General features: G+C 39.7%; 6 protein-coding genes and 1 long non-coding RNA gene across 7 annotated transcripts; 3 read left to right on the forward strand and 4 right to left on the reverse strand.

The window, feature by feature from the left end:
• Nucleotides 1-585: 585 nt before the first annotated feature.
• Nucleotides 586-1,201, reverse strand: LOC127566218 (uncharacterized). Its single transcript, XR_007955500.1, has 3 exons — nucleotides 954-1,201; nucleotides 805-829; nucleotides 586-738 (listed from the first exon to the last, which is right to left on the reverse strand). It is a non-coding gene; the product is annotated as an uncharacterized LOC127566218 (long non-coding RNA).
• A 60-nt stretch (nucleotides 1,202-1,261) lies between these two features.
• LOC117576171 (uncharacterized) lies at nucleotides 1,262-2,887 on the forward strand. The gene is given in 6 exon segments (XM_034260753.2): nucleotides 1,262-1,439; nucleotides 1,441-1,525; nucleotides 1,583-2,061; nucleotides 2,126-2,206; nucleotides 2,267-2,284; nucleotides 2,342-2,887. Coding segments are annotated over 6 exon segments (1,206 nt in total). The 5' UTR covers nucleotides 1,262-1,340; the 3' UTR covers nucleotides 2,786-2,887.
• Nucleotides 2,888-2,917: 30 nt separating this feature from the next.
• On the reverse strand, nucleotides 2,918-3,849 carry LOC117576870 (chymotrypsin-1). The gene is made up of 3 exons (XM_034261971.2): nucleotides 3,783-3,849; nucleotides 3,138-3,730; nucleotides 2,918-3,079 (listed from the first exon to the last, which is right to left on the reverse strand). Exons 1-3 carry the CDS (start codon nucleotides 3,847-3,849, stop codon nucleotides 2,918-2,920), a joined length of 822 nt encoding a protein of 273 aa, XP_034117862.2.
• Nucleotides 3,850-5,830: 1,981 nt separating this feature from the next.
• LOC117576873 (collagen alpha-1(III) chain-like) lies at nucleotides 5,831-7,749 on the forward strand. The gene is made up of 4 exons (XM_052006660.1): nucleotides 5,831-5,902; nucleotides 5,975-6,093; nucleotides 6,160-6,432; nucleotides 6,495-7,749. Exons 2-4 carry the CDS (start codon nucleotides 6,063-6,065, stop codon nucleotides 7,304-7,306), a joined length of 1,116 nt encoding a protein of 371 aa, XP_051862620.1. The 5' UTR covers nucleotides 5,831-5,902; nucleotides 5,975-6,062; the 3' UTR covers nucleotides 7,307-7,749.
• A 103-nt stretch (nucleotides 7,750-7,852) lies between these two features.
• Nucleotides 7,853-8,907, reverse strand: LOC117575409 (chymotrypsin-1). The gene is made up of 3 exons (XM_034259589.2): nucleotides 8,839-8,907; nucleotides 8,185-8,786; nucleotides 7,853-8,126 (listed from the first exon to the last, which is right to left on the reverse strand). The coding sequence occupies exons 1-3, from the start codon at nucleotides 8,855-8,857 to the stop codon at nucleotides 7,971-7,973; spliced, it is 777 nt and encodes a 258-aa protein (XP_034115480.2). The 5' UTR covers nucleotides 8,858-8,907; the 3' UTR covers nucleotides 7,853-7,970.
• Nucleotides 8,908-12,402: 3,495 nt separating this feature from the next.
• On the forward strand, nucleotides 12,403-13,327 carry LOC117576884 (chymotrypsin-2). The gene is made up of 2 exons (XM_034261998.2): nucleotides 12,403-13,054; nucleotides 13,116-13,327. The coding sequence occupies exons 1-2, from the start codon at nucleotides 12,527-12,529 to the stop codon at nucleotides 13,305-13,307; spliced, it is 720 nt and encodes a 239-aa protein (XP_034117889.2). The 5' UTR covers nucleotides 12,403-12,526; the 3' UTR covers nucleotides 13,308-13,327.
• A 1,566-nt stretch (nucleotides 13,328-14,893) lies between these two features.
• LOC117576155 (phosphoglycerate mutase 2) lies at nucleotides 14,894-16,064 on the reverse strand. Its single transcript, XM_034260728.2, has one exon. The coding sequence runs from the start codon at nucleotides 15,986-15,988 to the stop codon at nucleotides 15,128-15,130; it is 861 nt and encodes a 286-aa protein (XP_034116619.2). The 5' UTR covers nucleotides 15,989-16,064; the 3' UTR covers nucleotides 14,894-15,127.
• Between the last annotated feature and the right edge of the window lie 1,230 nt (nucleotides 16,065-17,294).

Raw genomic sequence — 17,294 nt, forward strand, 5'->3', positions numbered from 1 at the left:
AGGCATGCGGAATACAACACACCCACTTTTAGCTTATACATATATACCATTCATTTCAAACATCTAGTATACCAAATTTGGTAACTAAGTGAATGTATGTTACTTCTTCGTTGTATCTTTTGTATATCTTTTCCTTATTAGCGGCAACGAAACTCCTAGAATAATATTTTTTGCCATTTAAGCTCTTTTTGGACTCTATCTAAGTACAAGCGGAAAACATGCCGACTCTATGAAGTAGAATACGGGAAGATTCCTATGGGCTTTTCGATTTTCGAAGTAAAATTTCTCTTCCATATGTGAATTTTAGGTATAATTGCTTAAAAAAGTATAAAATCTAAGAAATACTTAAGATTTTATTGTTCTTTAGAAGTGAGAACAAGTGACAAAATACCCGGTAACATTATCCTAATAATTTAACAATTTTATTAGTAAATACACATTCTTTTAGATTGTTTTAGAGTTTAGATAGTGCATAGTGGTTAGAACGGTTGGAATCACGTCTCACACTAATCAGCATACAACCATAAGGGACACTTTTTAAATGCAACAATCCAACCTTCTATTACCTCATTCTGGTCCATTACAAAGCTTCGGATTGTTTTGTCGTCACTCCAAATTGGCCAAGATGGCATCCGATCCTTTAGATAGGACTACTCTCCCAGACGATTTTAAAAGAAAATGATTACAGAAACGACAGTAAGGCTATTATCTGAGGTGCAAAGCTAGTGAGTAGGAGTACTTAGAAATAAAAGAAAATAAATATTAAATTTGACATTATTGTATATTAATGTTATGGATACTCACTTCCGCTATCTGTAAAGAACATCCACTAAACGCGTCATTATTAATTTTGGGCTTTACAAAATTTGGAAAATTGTTTTAATTCCGTTAAGTTGAAACATTTCTTAGTGAGTTTAAATTATCATTTACTGTTAGTTTGCGGATCGACTAACAAAAATTTAACGATTAACCACTCTTTCGTCTTTTCTTCAATTTGCTTAAATGGTTAAATATCCAATTTATAAGACATTAAGAGATTGAAGATAACTTGAGTATGAAGTAGGATATTTCTCCTAACTACACAAAGAACCAAAAAAATTGCACTTCTCAGCTATTAGCCCTTGCGCTTTGTGATTATGGTTCAGTCAGAATGTCGATTATAGAACGAATTTTCTAACAAAAAAAATGATGTGAACCAAGTAGACGGTATTTATTTATGTCAATAATATATGTATATTTAAAGTTAAGAATAATTCGTAGATAGCTGCTGCAGCAAATAGTTTCTAATTATTTTATCTAGTTCAAAACTCTCATTTCGAGAACAATTTTAATAAATCAACATGAACTATCTAATACAACGCGGCAAGGTTCGCCAACAGGCTATCGGTGTTCCTGAAGGTCTGCCCGAGTTGTTATCGGATATAACTCGCGAGGTGTTGAAGATGTCAACCAACTAAAGAGTGTCTCTGTCAGTTCATCATAGACTATTTGCATTCGGTCATTGTAACGCGGGAGAAGGCAATGGGTGAGCTATATTATATGCATATCGAGCAAGAAAACATTTATTAAAACTGCTGTGCAGTTGCAAGGAGCATATTGGATCGTGCACTTCGTCAAGTAGACAGCATCATATCGGACTTGTGTGTTTGCGATCTAACCAAAGAAAAATCCGATATGATGAGTCAGGTTTTGGAGGATTGTTTCCGAAATTTCTTAGAGAAGCGTAGATGTGAAATGCGGCGCGACAAGAAAGCCATTCAATTTGCAGATGTCGACATGCTTGAGGAGTTGATACAGAAATGCGGTTTCTCAGAGGAGGAACTGGACAAATCACGGCCAACAATTGAGAGCGCCTATAAGCGTTTTGTTGACGCCTATATGGCTGCTGCTGTCGACACCAAGGGCACCGAGATACTCTACCAGTATTTCCGCGATCGTGAACTAAAGCGAATTGAAATATTGATCCAAAAAAAAGCGGCTACTACCATCCAGGCTGCTTGGCGTGGCTATGCAGTCCGGAGGACGTTGGCTCAGCATGTCTGCACGTGCATTTGCACTCTGGTAATCCTTGCAAGGATATTCAAAATAACTCTTTTTGATGTCTGATTAATGTACATTCCTACAGGATAACAAAGATGAGGAGGAAGCTAAACAACGGGAAGCTGCTGCTCGTACTATACAGCGGTTCTTCAAGAAAATGCTTTTAGTAAGTTGTATCTGTTATTAATTGTTAAACTATTTATATTAAACTTTATTTTATATTCAGCGGCAATCAATTAAACCGGTAAGTAAACTGCTTCTTTTTACATATTTGAGGTATTTTAAGTTTTCTGTTCGTTAGATGGGTGATCCGTGTGAGGAAAAAGAAACTCCGAGAGATAGCATATCAGCAGCTGCTGGTGCCCCAACTGGGCCTCCAACGGAAACTATTGCTGCAACTGTTGATGAAACTGAGGCGACAAAAATAAAGATAGCTGATGAAGACGCCACTGCAATCTCAACAGACGAAGCTTCGCCTGCAGCTGCTGAAGAGACGCCACCAGCAGATGCCGGCGAGGTTAAGCAAGAAGTTACACAAGATGAAGCTCCCATAGAAACTGTCACGATTGAAGAATCTCATGAGACACAACCTCCTACTGAGGTTGAAACATCCGCAGAGCAGCCTCCGCCAACTGAAGAAGCGGTAGCACCAGAACCTCCAGCTGAAAACGCAGAGGCGCCAGCAGCTGCCGAAGAGCCCGCTGCAGAAGCCACCGAAGAAGCTCCGCCTGCCGCAGAATCATAAATGGAACGTTGTTTTTAATGTTATAACTTTTAATCGCTCATATAAGTTTGTGATCTTCTGCTTGTAAATTAGTTAAACGTGTAATTCAATATGTGAATGAATAGAATATGTTATATTCAGAGTATCAGACTTTTAAGCATCAACACGTTCTTGCAGCCAATCGCTAAAGGTTGAAACTCTCGTGTAAACATCGGGCGAGACAAAGAGACCGCAAACCACCAATCCATAGGAGACCACACCCACTTGCTTAATTTCTCCGTTGTCGTTTCGTACTAAGGGGCCTCCAGAGTCACCCTAGAAATATCGCAATGATGTTAGATGATCCGTCTAAAGTTTTAATGTATTTACTCACCGAACAAGCCCCTCTAAACGGTCCCCGTGCACAAATCTCAGTTTCTGTGACGCTATCCATGCCACTTGCTCTACACAGATCATTTGAAATTGTGTGATAGCTCATGCGCTGCAATGTATTTGGATAATTGACATTGTCGAAGAATGGGAATGGTACAGGCAATCTTAAGCCCCAACCGGTCAGACTAACTGGAACACCACCGCCCACAAACTGTTTATCATTGAATGCTATAAGACCCACAGAAACATTATTAAAGACCAGCGGTGGTTGTATTGTTAAAACAGCAATATCGCTCGTTTCCAGCTCTTTGTAGTTCGGATGTATGGCATAGGACACCACTTGAGACCGCTGTCCGCCCCGCTCATCCAGATTTCTAATACCCGCCACCACCGACATCCGTGAAGCATTGAGTCCCTCACAGCAATGAGCTGCTGTCAATATGCGATCGGGTGCTATTATGGAACCGCCACAGAAATGCGTGTAACCACCACGTGTTGAATACTGCATCGAGACCTGGTAGGGCACAGATTCTCCGACTGGCACATCTGAGCCACCTACAATACGGCTGGGTATGTAGCCACTTGGCTGTCGAGCTGTGGAAGATTCAATGTAATTATGAAAAGTAACTCATTTTCAGTAGCTTACAATTGAGTCGCGCCTTGACAGCAACCAACCACAGTGTTGTCAGAAAAAGCAATTGAATGAGACCCATGTCACTTTCCTAGTGACTGAAACTGATGCTATGCATCAGTCTAAATACTATTTGGCGTGACCCTCATTCCACAAAATTTACATAGATATCGCAACTCGCTAAAGTTATGCCATTAATTTTGATCTTGAAATTCAAATATGTAATGAGCGTTTATGACGGTAATTGGAATAAGCTCCCAACCACCAGTAAGTGAGTATTTGTATTTTTGTGGAGAGCCAACATAATATATAATGCAGAATATTTGTATTAAATTACTTCTATAATATACTGTCTTTATGGAAGTCGTCTTCCTTTGATGAAGCGAACACATTCGTAGCGCATTCCTTAACCCCTTAGACCTCAAAATTACTTGTGAGCAACTGCCGTTTTTCATTAAATAATACTAAGCGTTTATTTGATTTTCGACAACAAAATGTTATTTAAAAATATGCGCTTGATATGTTTGGTCTAAGTGAGAGCAAACATATTTGCATTTGACTAACATTTTTAGTGTAAATTTATGAGTTTTGTGATAAATTGAATCTTGAAAAAATTTAAATGACAACTTGTTATAATCGGGGTTAACTTTACAGCTTTAACAATTACTTGAAATTGTTTTGAAAAAGAAACTATTAATGATTTATAAAGCTGCAAAGTAGATATCAGCCAAAGTGATGGGCGTGGCGAAAAGATTACGTATAAAAAAAGTTCATATCACAGAGTAAAAGTTAGGGTCTCTGTTTTTACGTTTATTAAAAATATTCTAGCTCTTTAACAATTATTATTAGCTAGATGATGACATTTATGAACTAATGATAATTTAAAATGCAAGGAATTTTGACCTTTATTGGAATATTAAGACTAGTTTGCATTCGATTTTGGTTTGACATAACACTTTCGCTATGATCTTACTTTTATCAGATTGAAAACTCTAATTTCATTCTGACTTGCTTCTTTATGTGGGTTAATGTGTGGATTCAATTCAAGAATAATGTGATTCATGGATCATTTTGGCAATCTACCTGTGATAAAAATCAATTCGACCATTCAGAAGTTAACAAAAGCATTTTGTTCTCTTCTGTCACCTGAATCGTGCTGATGAATCAATAAACATCTATTCAAATTAGTAAAAATTAGTATACATTTTATTCTAGCTCAAACTAGTAAATTTAGGTAGATCTTATGCTTTGAATGGTTGTAAGAATTTGAATTTAATTTAAAGATCGCAGAATATTATGTAATAATTATTGTAGGTTAAGATAGAAATTTACCAAAAAAACAGTTACTTACAGATATAAACTATAACGGAAACATTCAGCGGTGAATTAACAAATCACTGTTTTTTAAGACTATTCAAATTGGTAGAGTGAACACATTACAAAAACTCCCTGGGTTATGTTTTTTTACAAATACATATTCTATCATCGGAAAGCAAAGTTAATATTGAATATTTTGCAATAGCTATGTTATATTTTTGTAAGTAACTTCAATTATGTCAGTTATTCATTAGTGCAATAAACTTAAGTCGTTCTGATGTAAGTTCATGATTTATTGCTTTCCTAAAATTAGGTTTTTATTTATGGTTTTTATTGAATAGCTTTGACCTTCAATTTAATAGAAAATTTTATCAGTTTACTTGCCGATTTATATTAGAAATTTATTTACTATTATCTACCAACGCTTAAATTCCTGTTTTCTGGATATGTCAATAGAAGGCGCCTACGCGTCTTTAGGTAAACCAATAAACATATATTCATCATTGTTCGTCTTGTTCATCATAGAGAATATAAAGTAGGTTTTTAAAGATCCGTCAGTAGCATTTGCATACTATTTTGACTTCATAAAAATGATCTTAAATGTGTCTCCCATACTGATTAAAAGAATTTTGCAAAAGTTGACCCACATTCTGCAGTAATTTGATTCTCAAAATCGCGGCACTTGCCAACCGTGCTTTGAGGAGGACTATAACCAGTTTAGTCATATTTCAGCTTGTCATTGCGATCAAGATTATGTATATTCTAGATATTTGATGATGTTCCGTCATCATCATCACGGCGCAACCATAAAAACAACAGTAAGGCAATAAAACAAACGCTTAACTTGTGATTTTGATGGATATTATGCTTAACGGTTCCTTTAAATCTAGATTTCTGAAAGTGATTTCATTAGAATACACTCTCCTTTAGTATAAAAGAGATCAATTACTTGCAAAATGAAACACTTCTGTTTGAGCCATGGAGCTGCGCATAGCACTTTGCTACCTCAGTAGGTTGCATTGAAATAGAATAGAAGACTTTAATTTGCTCATCTTGACCCTTATTTTGCATATAGTTATTGGCATCAGTTGGAGGATTACCTCCGCTGGAAAGCATCCAAGTAGCCCAGACACCGGCAGACTTCTTGCAATTCAGGTTCCAGCGCCGGAGAAATCGCCTCCAAAAGTTGTCTACAAGCGACCCCATCATTATTATCCACCACCACCACCGCCACCTTACTACCCACCACCTCCACCACACCATCCACCACCGCCACCTCATCATCCGTCGCCTAAATGTAAATGTCCTCCTGGACCACCAGGGCCACCGGGTCCTCCAGGCCTTAATGGTAAGTATCCAATTCATTTAACATTAAAAAATATAAAACTTCAATAACATTTTATTATGCAGGCACACCAGGAAAACCGGGACATCCGGGAGCGAAAGGTGACAGAGGTGATCCTGGAGAAAAGGGAGATAAGGGTGACAAAGGTGATAAGGGAGATAAGGGACCAATTGGTTTGACTGGTCCACAAGGACCTCAAGGCCTTCAGGGTTCTCAAGGTCTGCCAGGTGCACAAGGATCCCAAGGAGCTCAAGGACCACCAGGAGCACAAGGATCGCAAGGATCTCAGGGATCTCCAGGATCCCCAGGATCTCCAGGTGCTCAAGGTGCCTTAGGTCCACCAGGAACATCAGGTTCGCCTGGTTCACCAGGTGCACCGGGATCTCAAGGAAACCCTGGTCTGCAAGGGCCACCAGGTCCACCAGGACCGCCAACGTGGCCAGCTCCTCCCCCACCACCACCACCACCACCTCCGCCACACCACCATCATCCACAACCACACCCACCACCACCACCGCCAATAATTGTTCCATACCCAGTAATACCACCACATAAAGGACCTCACCATCACCATAAACCGCAACCCCACAAGCCACATCATCCACACAAGCCAACCAAAAAACCGTACCATCCCCATCATCCACACAAACCAACAAAAAGGCCACATCATCCACATAAACCTCACAATCCACATAAGCCTCACCATCCACATAAACCACACAAGCCACATAAACCACATACAACTAAGAGGCCACCTCCCAGACCAACTCCCACGCCGACCAAGCCAACTACAACTTTACCACCCGAGACTACGACAATCCCTCCAGATACTGAGACAACTACAATGGAAAACTACTACAATGGAACCAACTACTGACCCTCCAGGACGTTTGTCAGGTCCAATTATCGAAAATATTCAAATCGACATAGAAACGGGTCCAACATTCAATGAAGTGGTAAATTCAACACTACGTCAAGATCCTGAGCAAGTTTTTGACCAGGAACAACAATCGGAAGATTACGATGAGGATGAAGACGAGGATGAAGAAGACGAGGAAGAAGAAGAAGATGGTCAAGAATCCGGTATATCCGAAAGCACGGACGAATCCACTAAAGACGAGTATGAGAATCAGGATAACGAATATAACTCCAATGAAGGATATGACAGTGACGAGGGTGAAGCAAAAACTATCACAGAAAGCCAGCAGCCCCTTCAAAGTTATGTCGTGCAAGAAAGAAGTAGAAACCGACCCCTTATCTTGGCTATTAGCAAGCCTCGGAATCCATTTAACATTTACCGAAGTTATGACGATTACTAAATATGCGGAAAATTACATTAGGAAAATATTTAAAACAATAAACTAAATTATAAGGCTGTAGTTGAGTTTGTAAAGTTTAATTTCATTTTTTCAACAAGCCCTAAAATATGCAATGCAAAGTGAGGTGAAGCAAGCAGTCCACATTTGCCCAGCACTGCTTCGTATAATTTTACACTGCTTGCATAAAATCAATTCATTTTGGTTTAAAGCATCCCACTAAGTTTATGCCATACGTTCTTTTATCCAAGTGTCGAACATAGAGACGCGAGTGTAGACATCTGGACTATTAGAAGCACAGAAAGCGGTTCCATATGAGACAACACCCACTTGTTTAAGCGACTCGCCATTCGCCATAACCAATGGGCCGCCAGAATCACCCTAAAAAGTCACAAATTACAGCAAACTATGAAATTAACTCAATAGTGAATTTACTCACATTGCAAGCGCCCTTTCCGAATCGCTCCAGGGCACAAATCTCGGTGTCCGTCAGCTGTGTCATTGTCTGTTTGCATCTATCATTGGCCAACGTTTTGTAGGAGAGCTTCTGCAGCACTGTGGGATACTTGGCAAAAGGACCAGTGCCAAAATGGAAAACTGAGCCCCAGCCAGTGAGCATTACATCCTGATCTGCGCCGACAAGCTCGTTGCTGCTCACATCGATGGTACTGACTCTCTTGCCATCCAGCTCAAAGGGTGGATCAATCTTCAGTATAGCAATGTCGCTAGTGACCAACTCCTCATAGTTCTCGTTCATCTCGTAGGACTGCACTTGGGAACGGAAACCGCTCTCATCGTTCAAATCCCTCACACCTGCCACCACAGTGATCCGGCTGGCATTCTGTCCATTGACGCAATGTGCCGCTGTAAGTACTCGATTGGGTGCAATAAGAGATCCGCCACAGAAATGACGTTGCTTGCCGCTGCGTGTCAGAAACTGCATGGATATTTGGTATGGAACATATTCATCGTTGGGCACATCATAGCCTCCAACTACTCGCTCCTGCGAACTGCTGTCCGCACTCTCAAAATACGCGTCCACTGCAAGGAATCTTAATTAGCAGGTGATCATAATTTTTACAGTGATACTTACGATCTATTACTTTGCCCATGGGTTTTGCAATTGTTAGAAAAACAAACAGCAGCAGCAAGCAGAGTGAAGTTTCCATAATGTGGCTGGGAATTGAATTGATACTTGACTTTGCTTAACTTTGACGCTTTATATACATTGTACTAGGTGCTCATTAGAATTTTATCATTTTAAAGCTGTGGGTGTTCTGACCCCAAAGTATGTGTAACAAGGTCGCAAGCTTAACATGCGATAAACTTGGCTACAGCTCAGTGGGAGAATTGCACTTTCGGAAAAACTTTTAGAATTGAGTGCATCATGGCATATTATTTTCTAGCGATGGTGCGAAACAGTGAAAAACTGCATCTACGTCTTGTGAGTCGGACTTTGGGTGGCCAGCCAAACAGAAAAAGTGTGGGGTAGAGTTGCTTCCTCAATTCTCGGTAATGACATCAACACCTACAGTTACACCTACATCCAAATTGACGCGACACGAGCAAGGACTGAGACTAAGGCACAAGTGGTTTCGTGGCTCGTGGGACAAGGCAGAAGAGGAAGGATCAGGTTGATCAGGCTGCAGTTTTAATCAATGAATAATTTAAATATTCCGATTAAACAAGCTGCTGCTGCTGGTGGTGCTCTGGTCGCGGACATTTCTTTTAATTCCTTGACGTAGATGGGGAAGCAGAGCGTGGTTGAGGAGGAACGGTAACAAACATGGACAGGCAAGCAGGCAGGCAGGCAGTCAGGCAATTGGAGTTGCCATTGGACAATCAACACTTTCGGTTCGCTTTGGCTATCTGGGCAGCTCACATGTTCGATGCAAATCAACTTCAGTGGCCGACGTCTGGGAGGGCACAAGCTCTGTGCTATCTGCGATGGACTCTTCCTGCTTCTCTCCTCCTTGCACCCTGACGCTGCCTGCCATGTGTCAGTTCCGGCCTGATTGCATCCACTCTAATGAATCATTTTACTGCGCCTCCCGAGAACTGTGTGTGGCAACTGGCGCAAATTAATTATGCACACCTCTGGGGATTCGCCGGGATTCAGCAGTCGGCGTTGCAGCCGAATGTTGAGGTCTTGATCTTTGGACTACTGTGTTAATTGTTGCCTCGGCGCAGTTTGGCACTGCCTCCGAACCGATTTGAACTTAAAATGGCTTTATTATTTTGGCAGCGAGTTGTAGCTTCTTGGCTGTAGCTGCCCACCTTCTTTTAGCTTCTGCTCTTTGTTAATCGGACCACCCTGGAAAGAAGCCCAGACACGACTTATCTCTGTAGCTTATTTTTAACTTTAGCATATATGTAATTTGCATATGAGTTCGCTGGGTCCCGTTGACAGGTTAATCCTTATGTTAACTCATTAGACATTGTATTTATTCCCTTCCTAAATCCAATTAACATTATTAAAACTTCCTTCTCGGATTGTTTTTCTGATGGCGTAACTTATTAATAAGTTAAGGTATAATAAAAATCATTAATTATCTGTATATTTTATTCTCTTCAATCTATGCCAACAATGTGCTTTGTATTTGGTCAACCTTAAGATATAGTTAATAAATTATTGGTAGCTCTTGGCAAGCAAGAAAACAACAAGATGCCGAATAAATTTTCCATTTGTTGTGGCAATTAATTTTGCACTCGTTGCGATAAATGACAACAACAAGTTTAGTTAACTAGTACTATGTATGGAACATTTGGAACAAATGTGGAGTTGGGAAAATTAATTGCATGTTTTGCATAATCACTAAATTGGTCGTTTATTTTACGTACTTAATTTGCCAGCACCACAAACTGCCCAACGTTTGTCTGTCTGTCTGTCCCCCTTCTGTTCAACCTCCCGACATACCTATAAATTATGACTGCAGTCGCAAGGCGCTTCGAATAAGTTCTCGCAGTGCGACAAGTGAAATACGTTTTTATTTGCAAATCAGATAAGAGATCTGGGCACAGCGAGCAGCTAAACCATGTGTAGATACGCTTACCAAATATCAGATACTGATACTACCTTCTTTGCTAAATTTATCGGTCGCGTGAGCTTGTTACCTAATTGATGACAACAGGTAGGTGCTTCTGTCAAGCCAGCAACCGACCTCAGATTAGCTTCACGACAAACGAGACGCAGTATGGTGAGTATGATATTGTTCATCTTCATATCGAAGATTTGCTTATGATATTCTGACACGCACAGCCTAACAGCAGGAGTCACTCTTGTTTCACTCTTACAGTTCGGTCCAGGGGCCAAAGCTGTTGAACCTTTCATTAGCTTCTGAAATAAAATCTGAGTGTATTTCATTTTTCTTGAAGATTTCTTTTTAGTCCTTTATAAAATAATCATTTTTTTAAGCACACCATAATATCGATCAAAATACTAGCAAATAAAATATAAATTGGGGACAATAACAATAACAATGGTTTAATGGATAGTTTTGACAATGGGAATTTCCAGCATTTATGTATCGTATTGCAATAAAGATTATTTAAAAATTTTTTTTTAATTTTTGACGTATCTGGATCATGCCTTCATGCCTTCTCTTACGTTATCAAATCTGAAAATCCAATTGAGAGCACACGTGCAAAAGACGATTAAATACTTGACTACTGGACTTTGAAGGCTCAATTGGCAACCGCACTGACGCAGGTAATAAAAACAAGCGGCTCTGCTTTAAAAACCGACATATAAATCAACTGGAAGACAAAAAAGAACAACACAAACCTGCCGCACATACAATAAAAGTTGCAATATAAATATTTATTTTATTTTTTCCACTGCGTTTTATTTCTGTTCTTGAGTTGTGAATGAGATACTCTTTTTGAACGGCCACACGCACAATTCTGCTGAAATTGACTGGCGAAGAACAAGGCTGACAATAAGGCGGGCAATCAACCAAAACGTCATAATAATGATGGCGTTCCCGTCGGCTTCTTCGGATTTTACAGACAGGATGCTTATCTTGTTAACACCGTACCTTTTGCCGCCTGGCGTTAAATTTAAACTGCAATAAAGAAATAAGAATGGGGAATGACAAAGTCGCATTTCAGTTCAGTCAGTTCAACGAATTTGCTGGCATGAATTAAACACATTTTATAAGCGAGATTTAAAAGATTTAATTAAGTATGGCAATTGTTTTTCCTTGATAAATAAAGATTAATAAGAGACGTTGATTATGTTTAGTATTGTAAATATTTAACTTCAATAATCTAGATTTACATGAACAGTAAAAAACCTATCTTTAAAAGTTTCAGAGTTCTTTTATATTTCTCATAAACTATTAGAGTAATTAAATAAATCTACTTTCATTTTAACTTTTTTATTATTTAATGAATTAATAAAATAGGTTATTTAAACATGTGAAATATGCATTTTTATTACACTTATTTCATAAAGAACAATTATTTTCATTACAATTCGACCTTGGCCCAATTCTTTTATCAATGCAAGAAGTACTATGTTTATGATGATGTTAAAAGAAATTAAAAACAATGCTTAATCTTTGTTTGATTTGCATACCATGAAAAAGATAAATGCCAAAAGCTACGAAGGTATAAATAAGATTCACTTTTATGCCAACTAAGCAATAATCATCGAGTGAGTTGACGAAATGCCAGTAAAATATCTTCAGTTAATTCAGTTGTGCATTGTGGTTTACCTCAGTCTGGCTGCTGATGCTGATGAGGACCTCAAAGCAACCCGCATCAATGGTGGTCAGTAGATGAACAAAACGGTTCCTTTTCAAGTGTCGCTCCAAATGCATCGACGAGGCGGGTGGCGTCACTTTTGCAGCGGCTCCATAATCAGTAAGATGCATGTTGTGACTGCGGCGCATTGTGTGGAGAAGATGGAGCTGGAGAAGCTGAGTGTTTTGGCTGGCACGCTCAACTGGAAGACGGGTGGGCAACGGCACAAGATTGTGAGCAAACATGTGCATCCGCAATACGCAATGATGCCACGCATTATCAATGACATTGCGGTGCTAAAGGTGAGTCCACCGTTCGGATTGTATCTCGCTGAGATCAGCACCATACACTTGGGTGATGCCGATCGTGTTGGCGGCAAAACGCCAGTTCGTCTCACTGGCTGGGGATCGACAACGTCGAACAGCACTGGGGCCAAGGTGCCGGACCGGCTGCAGGTGCTTCACTATCAGACCATCTCGAATGAGGAATGCGTACAGAAAGGGTTTCGCGTCACACCGAACGAGATCTGCGCTTTGGCCTCACATGGCCAAGGCGCCTGCATGGTGAGTACAACACATATGTACACATTTTAGATGATTGACTTCAGCTTACGACTGTTCACAGGGTGACTCTGGTGGTCCATTGATCTTGTCAAACGGGCGACAGCAGTTGGCTGGCATAGTGTCCTATGGTAGCGCCACCTGTGCCCAGGGCAAACCCGATGTCTATACGCGAGTCTCCAGTTTTCTGCCCTATATAAGCAAAGTCCTTAACCAGGACTTGACCCCACAACCTCAACAAACAGCGCAAAACTAATAAATTCTTTGTGGTTTACATTTTAGTTGCTTTTTTTTTGGCCGGCTAATTAAAAATCTTGTTCAATATTCGCCACAGTCGGAGTCTGACTACAGTACAGCTGGGCATCTTCATCGGCCTAGGCTTAGGTCTTGCCTCCTCTGCTCTGCTCTGCTCTGGCTTGGCTCCAGCTTTGGCCTGCACTCCGTGGACCATGATAAATGCAAAAAGCAATTTATCGCACATTTAACTCAATTCAGTTTCTTTATGGGCAGCCAAAGGCCCAAACCCAACCCCAGACCGAGACCCAGACTCAAACTCAGACTCAGACTCTGCCTCAAAGCAACACTCAAATGCAGATGCAGGCGGTGGGGTGGGGTGGGCAGTTTGTCTGGGGCAAGCCTGCCAGCCAGACAAAGTTTAGCTGACACGCACACTACACATTCACTCGCACACTGAGCAACCTCGAGCGCGGCATGCAGCATGCTGCAAGCTGGATTGCGGACTGTGGTCCGTGCACCGTGGCGTGGCACAGCGCTTGTAATTCGATATTAGATTTTATGTGCGACAAATACGAAGTGCAAACATTTTTATGTTTCTTCAATTTCTATGCTGCATTCGTATTTGTAGTGGAAAAAATTGGAAGATGCACCCCAGCAACGTTCCGTATCGACCAGCTTTACTTTCCAACATAATTAACTTCAAATACTCCTAATGTGGGCCTCACGCTTTTCGATCTGGATACCACTTTTACGAATATATTATACAATACTATTTTACTAAATGTCGATGTTTTTCCAAACATAACATAGGACATTAAAAAATATTTGTGTTATGAATTCGTGTTGGTTAAACACTGACCATTTATTTATTAATAACAATTCATTAAGCACAAATTATAAATTTGCAAATTGAACAAGTCCTCATTAATGCAAGAAAGCGTACGTCTAACCTAACACGTATGTACTTATGTACTTGAGATACTTACAATATAAGAGTATAGTTAATTAACTAATCATAAAGCTTATTTGCTGTTTTGTCTTACAAAATTATATGTCATCTATTCTCTCAGCTAATATTCATAATTGAACCGTTCTAATACGAATTTTATTCTACAAAAAGTCACATGAATACGCGAGTGTGAAACTGAGTGAGTGAGTAGCGACAGAACGGAGAGAGAAGGTTAGAGGAAGATTGAGAGAGTGCATTTGTTAGACGCTCGTCGCTGACCGCATAAATTCATTTAGATCAATCAATTCAATTTGTTTGTCAATAAAACCTAAATGAGTATTTCATTTAAACAAATTAAAATTCGACCCATTTGAATGTCGCGCACAAAATTCCAACAGCCGAATGAACTCAACCAACTGAACCCGTCCAGCAATTAAAATTGACGGCAAAAAATGGGAGTTGGATTGGACATTGGGCATTGGCACAGAGACTTACTCTTGCACCGTTGGTAGCTAAAGCTACAGCCACAGATTTCTGAGCCAAAGAGGCAAGTATGAGTTAAAATATTATATATATATGAGTATGAAAATGAATGAATGAATGTGAGGCCCTGGCTCTGGGCACTGGCTCTGCCTTTGTTGACTTTTCATTGTCAATTAAAATCAAATAAATTTATTTGCTGCTTGACATTCGCGAGCAGATTCTGATTCTCATTTCAGTTCCTCAATTCCGATTCCAATTCTCCGATTCTGAATCAGATGGAAGACTTGTGTGGATTGAGACGATGCTCGTATATTGTTTTGACCTTCTTCTTGTATTTATGGCAATTTATTTGGCTGCGACTGTCGCAAATGTTGCTAACCTTTGAACTTATCACAAATCAGTTAATGTTACTTTGCCTTGCCCTGGTTCGCCACAGTTTCCATTGCCTTCTTCACTGTTTCAAGATCGCCCAAAAATTTCATCGACACCAATGGCTTCATGCACTCGTCGAGCTCGTAGACAAATGGAATGCCAGTTGGCAGATTCAGCTCCATAATATCTTTATCAGATATGCCATCCAAGTGCTTGACAATGCCGCGCAAACTGTTGCCGTGTGCGGCAATAATGAGTTTTTTGCCCTCTTTTATTTGTGGCACAATGATCTCGTTCCAATAAGGTAAAGTTCTTTCGATGGTCAGTTTAAGCGACTCAGTGTTGGGAAGGTCGCAGGGATCTATATCCTTATAGCGCGGATCTTTGGCAATGCATTCGTAGTACTTGTGATCCTTTTCCATAGGAGGCGGAGGAGTGTCGAAACTGCGACGCCAAATTTTCACTTGCTCCTCGCCAAACTTCTTGGCTGTTTCCGCCTTATTGAGTCCTGTCAGTCCCCCGTAATGTCTTTCATTTAGCCGCCAGCTTTTGCATACTGGTATTCCGGTTTGTTCAGATACGGTGAGAACCGCCTTGAGTGTGTCATGAGCTCGGACCAGTAGAGATGTGTGCGCAACATCAAATTTAAGCTTAGCATCCTTTATTGCCTTTCCCGCAGCACAAGCCTCTTCTTTACCCTTCTTAGTAAGCATGGCATCAAACCATCCACAGAAGAGATTCTTTTTATTCCACTCGGATTCACCATGTCGCACCATTACGACTACGAACTTCTTTACTTCACATTTTTCGGAGAACATCCGATGCGACTCCAGGGTCCAGCTTCTTGGGCGACTCATCATCTGGTTAACATTACACAGCTTCCACATCGCAGCCATTTATCTAGAGTTAGAATAAAAGTGTTTCTGACATTAAACTGATGATCTTTAAAAGCTGAACTACTGCAATGAGAATTGATTTGAAATTTAAAACAAATAAGAAAGCTACAGTAACAGAAAGCAATCTGCTAAAGTCAAAAATATTTAAGAGTTCTAATACGCTTCAGAAGGCAGTATCTTAAGACTACATTAAGGATTTATAAACAGTATTAAATAATACATTTAGTTGAGTGTGCTCGACTTTGAGATACCCGCTACCCGCTTCAATAAAACTAAAACAATGCCGTATATCTTAAAATATTCCAAATTAATATACTGAAATTTTTAAACTGAATATTGTTGTATTGACTATATCGTCTCGGCTGTTGACATTGATTAAGAATACACATAAATATATAACATACATACATCATAGGGTCGGATAAAATAATCTTTTCTGTAAGGTGAGAAATCTGAATTGTTCAACTTCATCGCTATTTTTGTTCAGTTGTTCGATTATGCTTTTTACTTCATTCTTGTTTAGTTTCTAACTTTTGAAGTTTAGTTCATTTTTGTTCAGTTGTTTTCTTTTGGCTAGTTGTTATTCAGCAATCTTTTGTCTTTCACTAGCGTTCAGTTATTTGAAGTTATTTTTGTGAAACATTAAAACAGTTCGACAACAAAGATGTAGAAAAACGATTTTTACACAGTATTTAGAGTAATAATGGTATTAAAATTAGCAAAAAATTTTGTGCAAAACAATTAACTTCCCGCTAATCTAGCACTCTTCAATAAATTACAGTAATATATACATACATAATAATATAATATAATTATAATTTGAAGTCAGGTTTTCGAGATTCTGCCTTCGCTATATTTATTATTGTTCTTTTTAGTGTAACAACATTTATTAGAAGGGTCAACTAAATTATTTGAGGCATAAAATACCTGACAACTCAATGTGCATTGAAAATTTCCGTCGAATCAACTGCAACATGTTCAGTAAATGCGATCAGCCAACAAATTGACCAACGGACAGACATACACTCAAATACGAACATGCCTGGGTAAGAGGAGCAAAAGTGCTGGACATGCTGTGATCTTCAGCAGAAGCAGAAGCAAACCATAAAGAGCTTTTACGACCGACAGTGGCGGCAGTTTGGATGATAAATTGTCGACTGAAGTCAGTTATAGCCCGGCAAGTCGACAACATTTCAGTGCGACCGCCAAGAGACACCAAGAGCGGCTACTCCATAGATCGATGTCCAGTCGTTGAGTAAGAGCGAAAGAGATTAGACAATTTGTAGAAGAGCTTGGACAGTTTTGC

Source organism: Drosophila albomicans, chromosome 2R, assembly GCF_009650485.2.
Source record: "Drosophila albomicans strain 15112-1751.03 chromosome 2R, ASM965048v2, whole genome shotgun sequence".
In the NCBI taxonomy this organism is placed as follows: Eukaryota; Metazoa; Arthropoda; class Insecta; order Diptera; family Drosophilidae; genus Drosophila; species Drosophila albomicans.

What these genes read in the sequence shown, in the direction of transcription:
- LOC117576870 (XM_034261971.2), bottom strand. Translation starts at nt 3,849, where the DNA reads ATGGGTCTCATTCAATTGCTTTTTCTGACAACACTGTGGTTGGTTGCT. An exon ending in TGTCAAGGCGCGACTCAATT is followed by an intron (nt 3,731 to 3,782) that starts GTAAGCTACTGA and finishes AATCTTCCACAG; the next exon opens with CTCGACAGCCAAGTGGCTAC. An exon ending in CGTTTAGAGGGGCTTGTTCG is followed by an intron (nt 3,080 to 3,137) that starts GTGAGTAAATAC and finishes CGATATTTCTAG; the next exon opens with GGTGACTCTGGAGGCCCCTT.
- LOC117576873 (XM_052006660.1), top strand. Translation starts at nt 6,063, where the DNA reads ATGGAGCTGCGCATAGCACTTTGCTACCTCA. An exon ending in CATAGCACTTTGCTACCTCA is followed by an intron (nt 6,094 to 6,159) that starts GTAGGTTGCATT and finishes TTTTGCATATAG; the next exon opens with TTATTGGCATCAGTTGGAGG. An exon ending in GGGTCCTCCAGGCCTTAATG is followed by an intron (nt 6,433 to 6,494) that starts GTAAGTATCCAA and finishes TTTATTATGCAG; the next exon opens with GCACACCAGGAAAACCGGGA.
- LOC117575409 (XM_034259589.2), bottom strand. An exon ending in TCGGAAAGGGCGCTTGCAAT is followed by an intron (nt 8,127 to 8,184) that starts GTGAGTAAATTC and finishes GTGACTTTTTAG; the next exon opens with GGTGATTCTGGCGGCCCATT.
- LOC117576884 (XM_034261998.2), top strand. Translation starts at nt 12,527, where the DNA reads ATGAACAAAACGGTTCCTTTTCAAGTGTCGCTCCAAATGCATCGACGA. An exon ending in ATGGCCAAGGCGCCTGCATG is followed by an intron (nt 13,055 to 13,115) that starts GTGAGTACAACA and finishes GACTGTTCACAG; the next exon opens with GGTGACTCTGGTGGTCCATT.
- LOC117576155 (XM_034260728.2), bottom strand. Translation starts at nt 15,988, where the DNA reads ATGGCTGCGATGTGGAAGCTGTGTAATGTTAACCAGATGATGAGTCGC.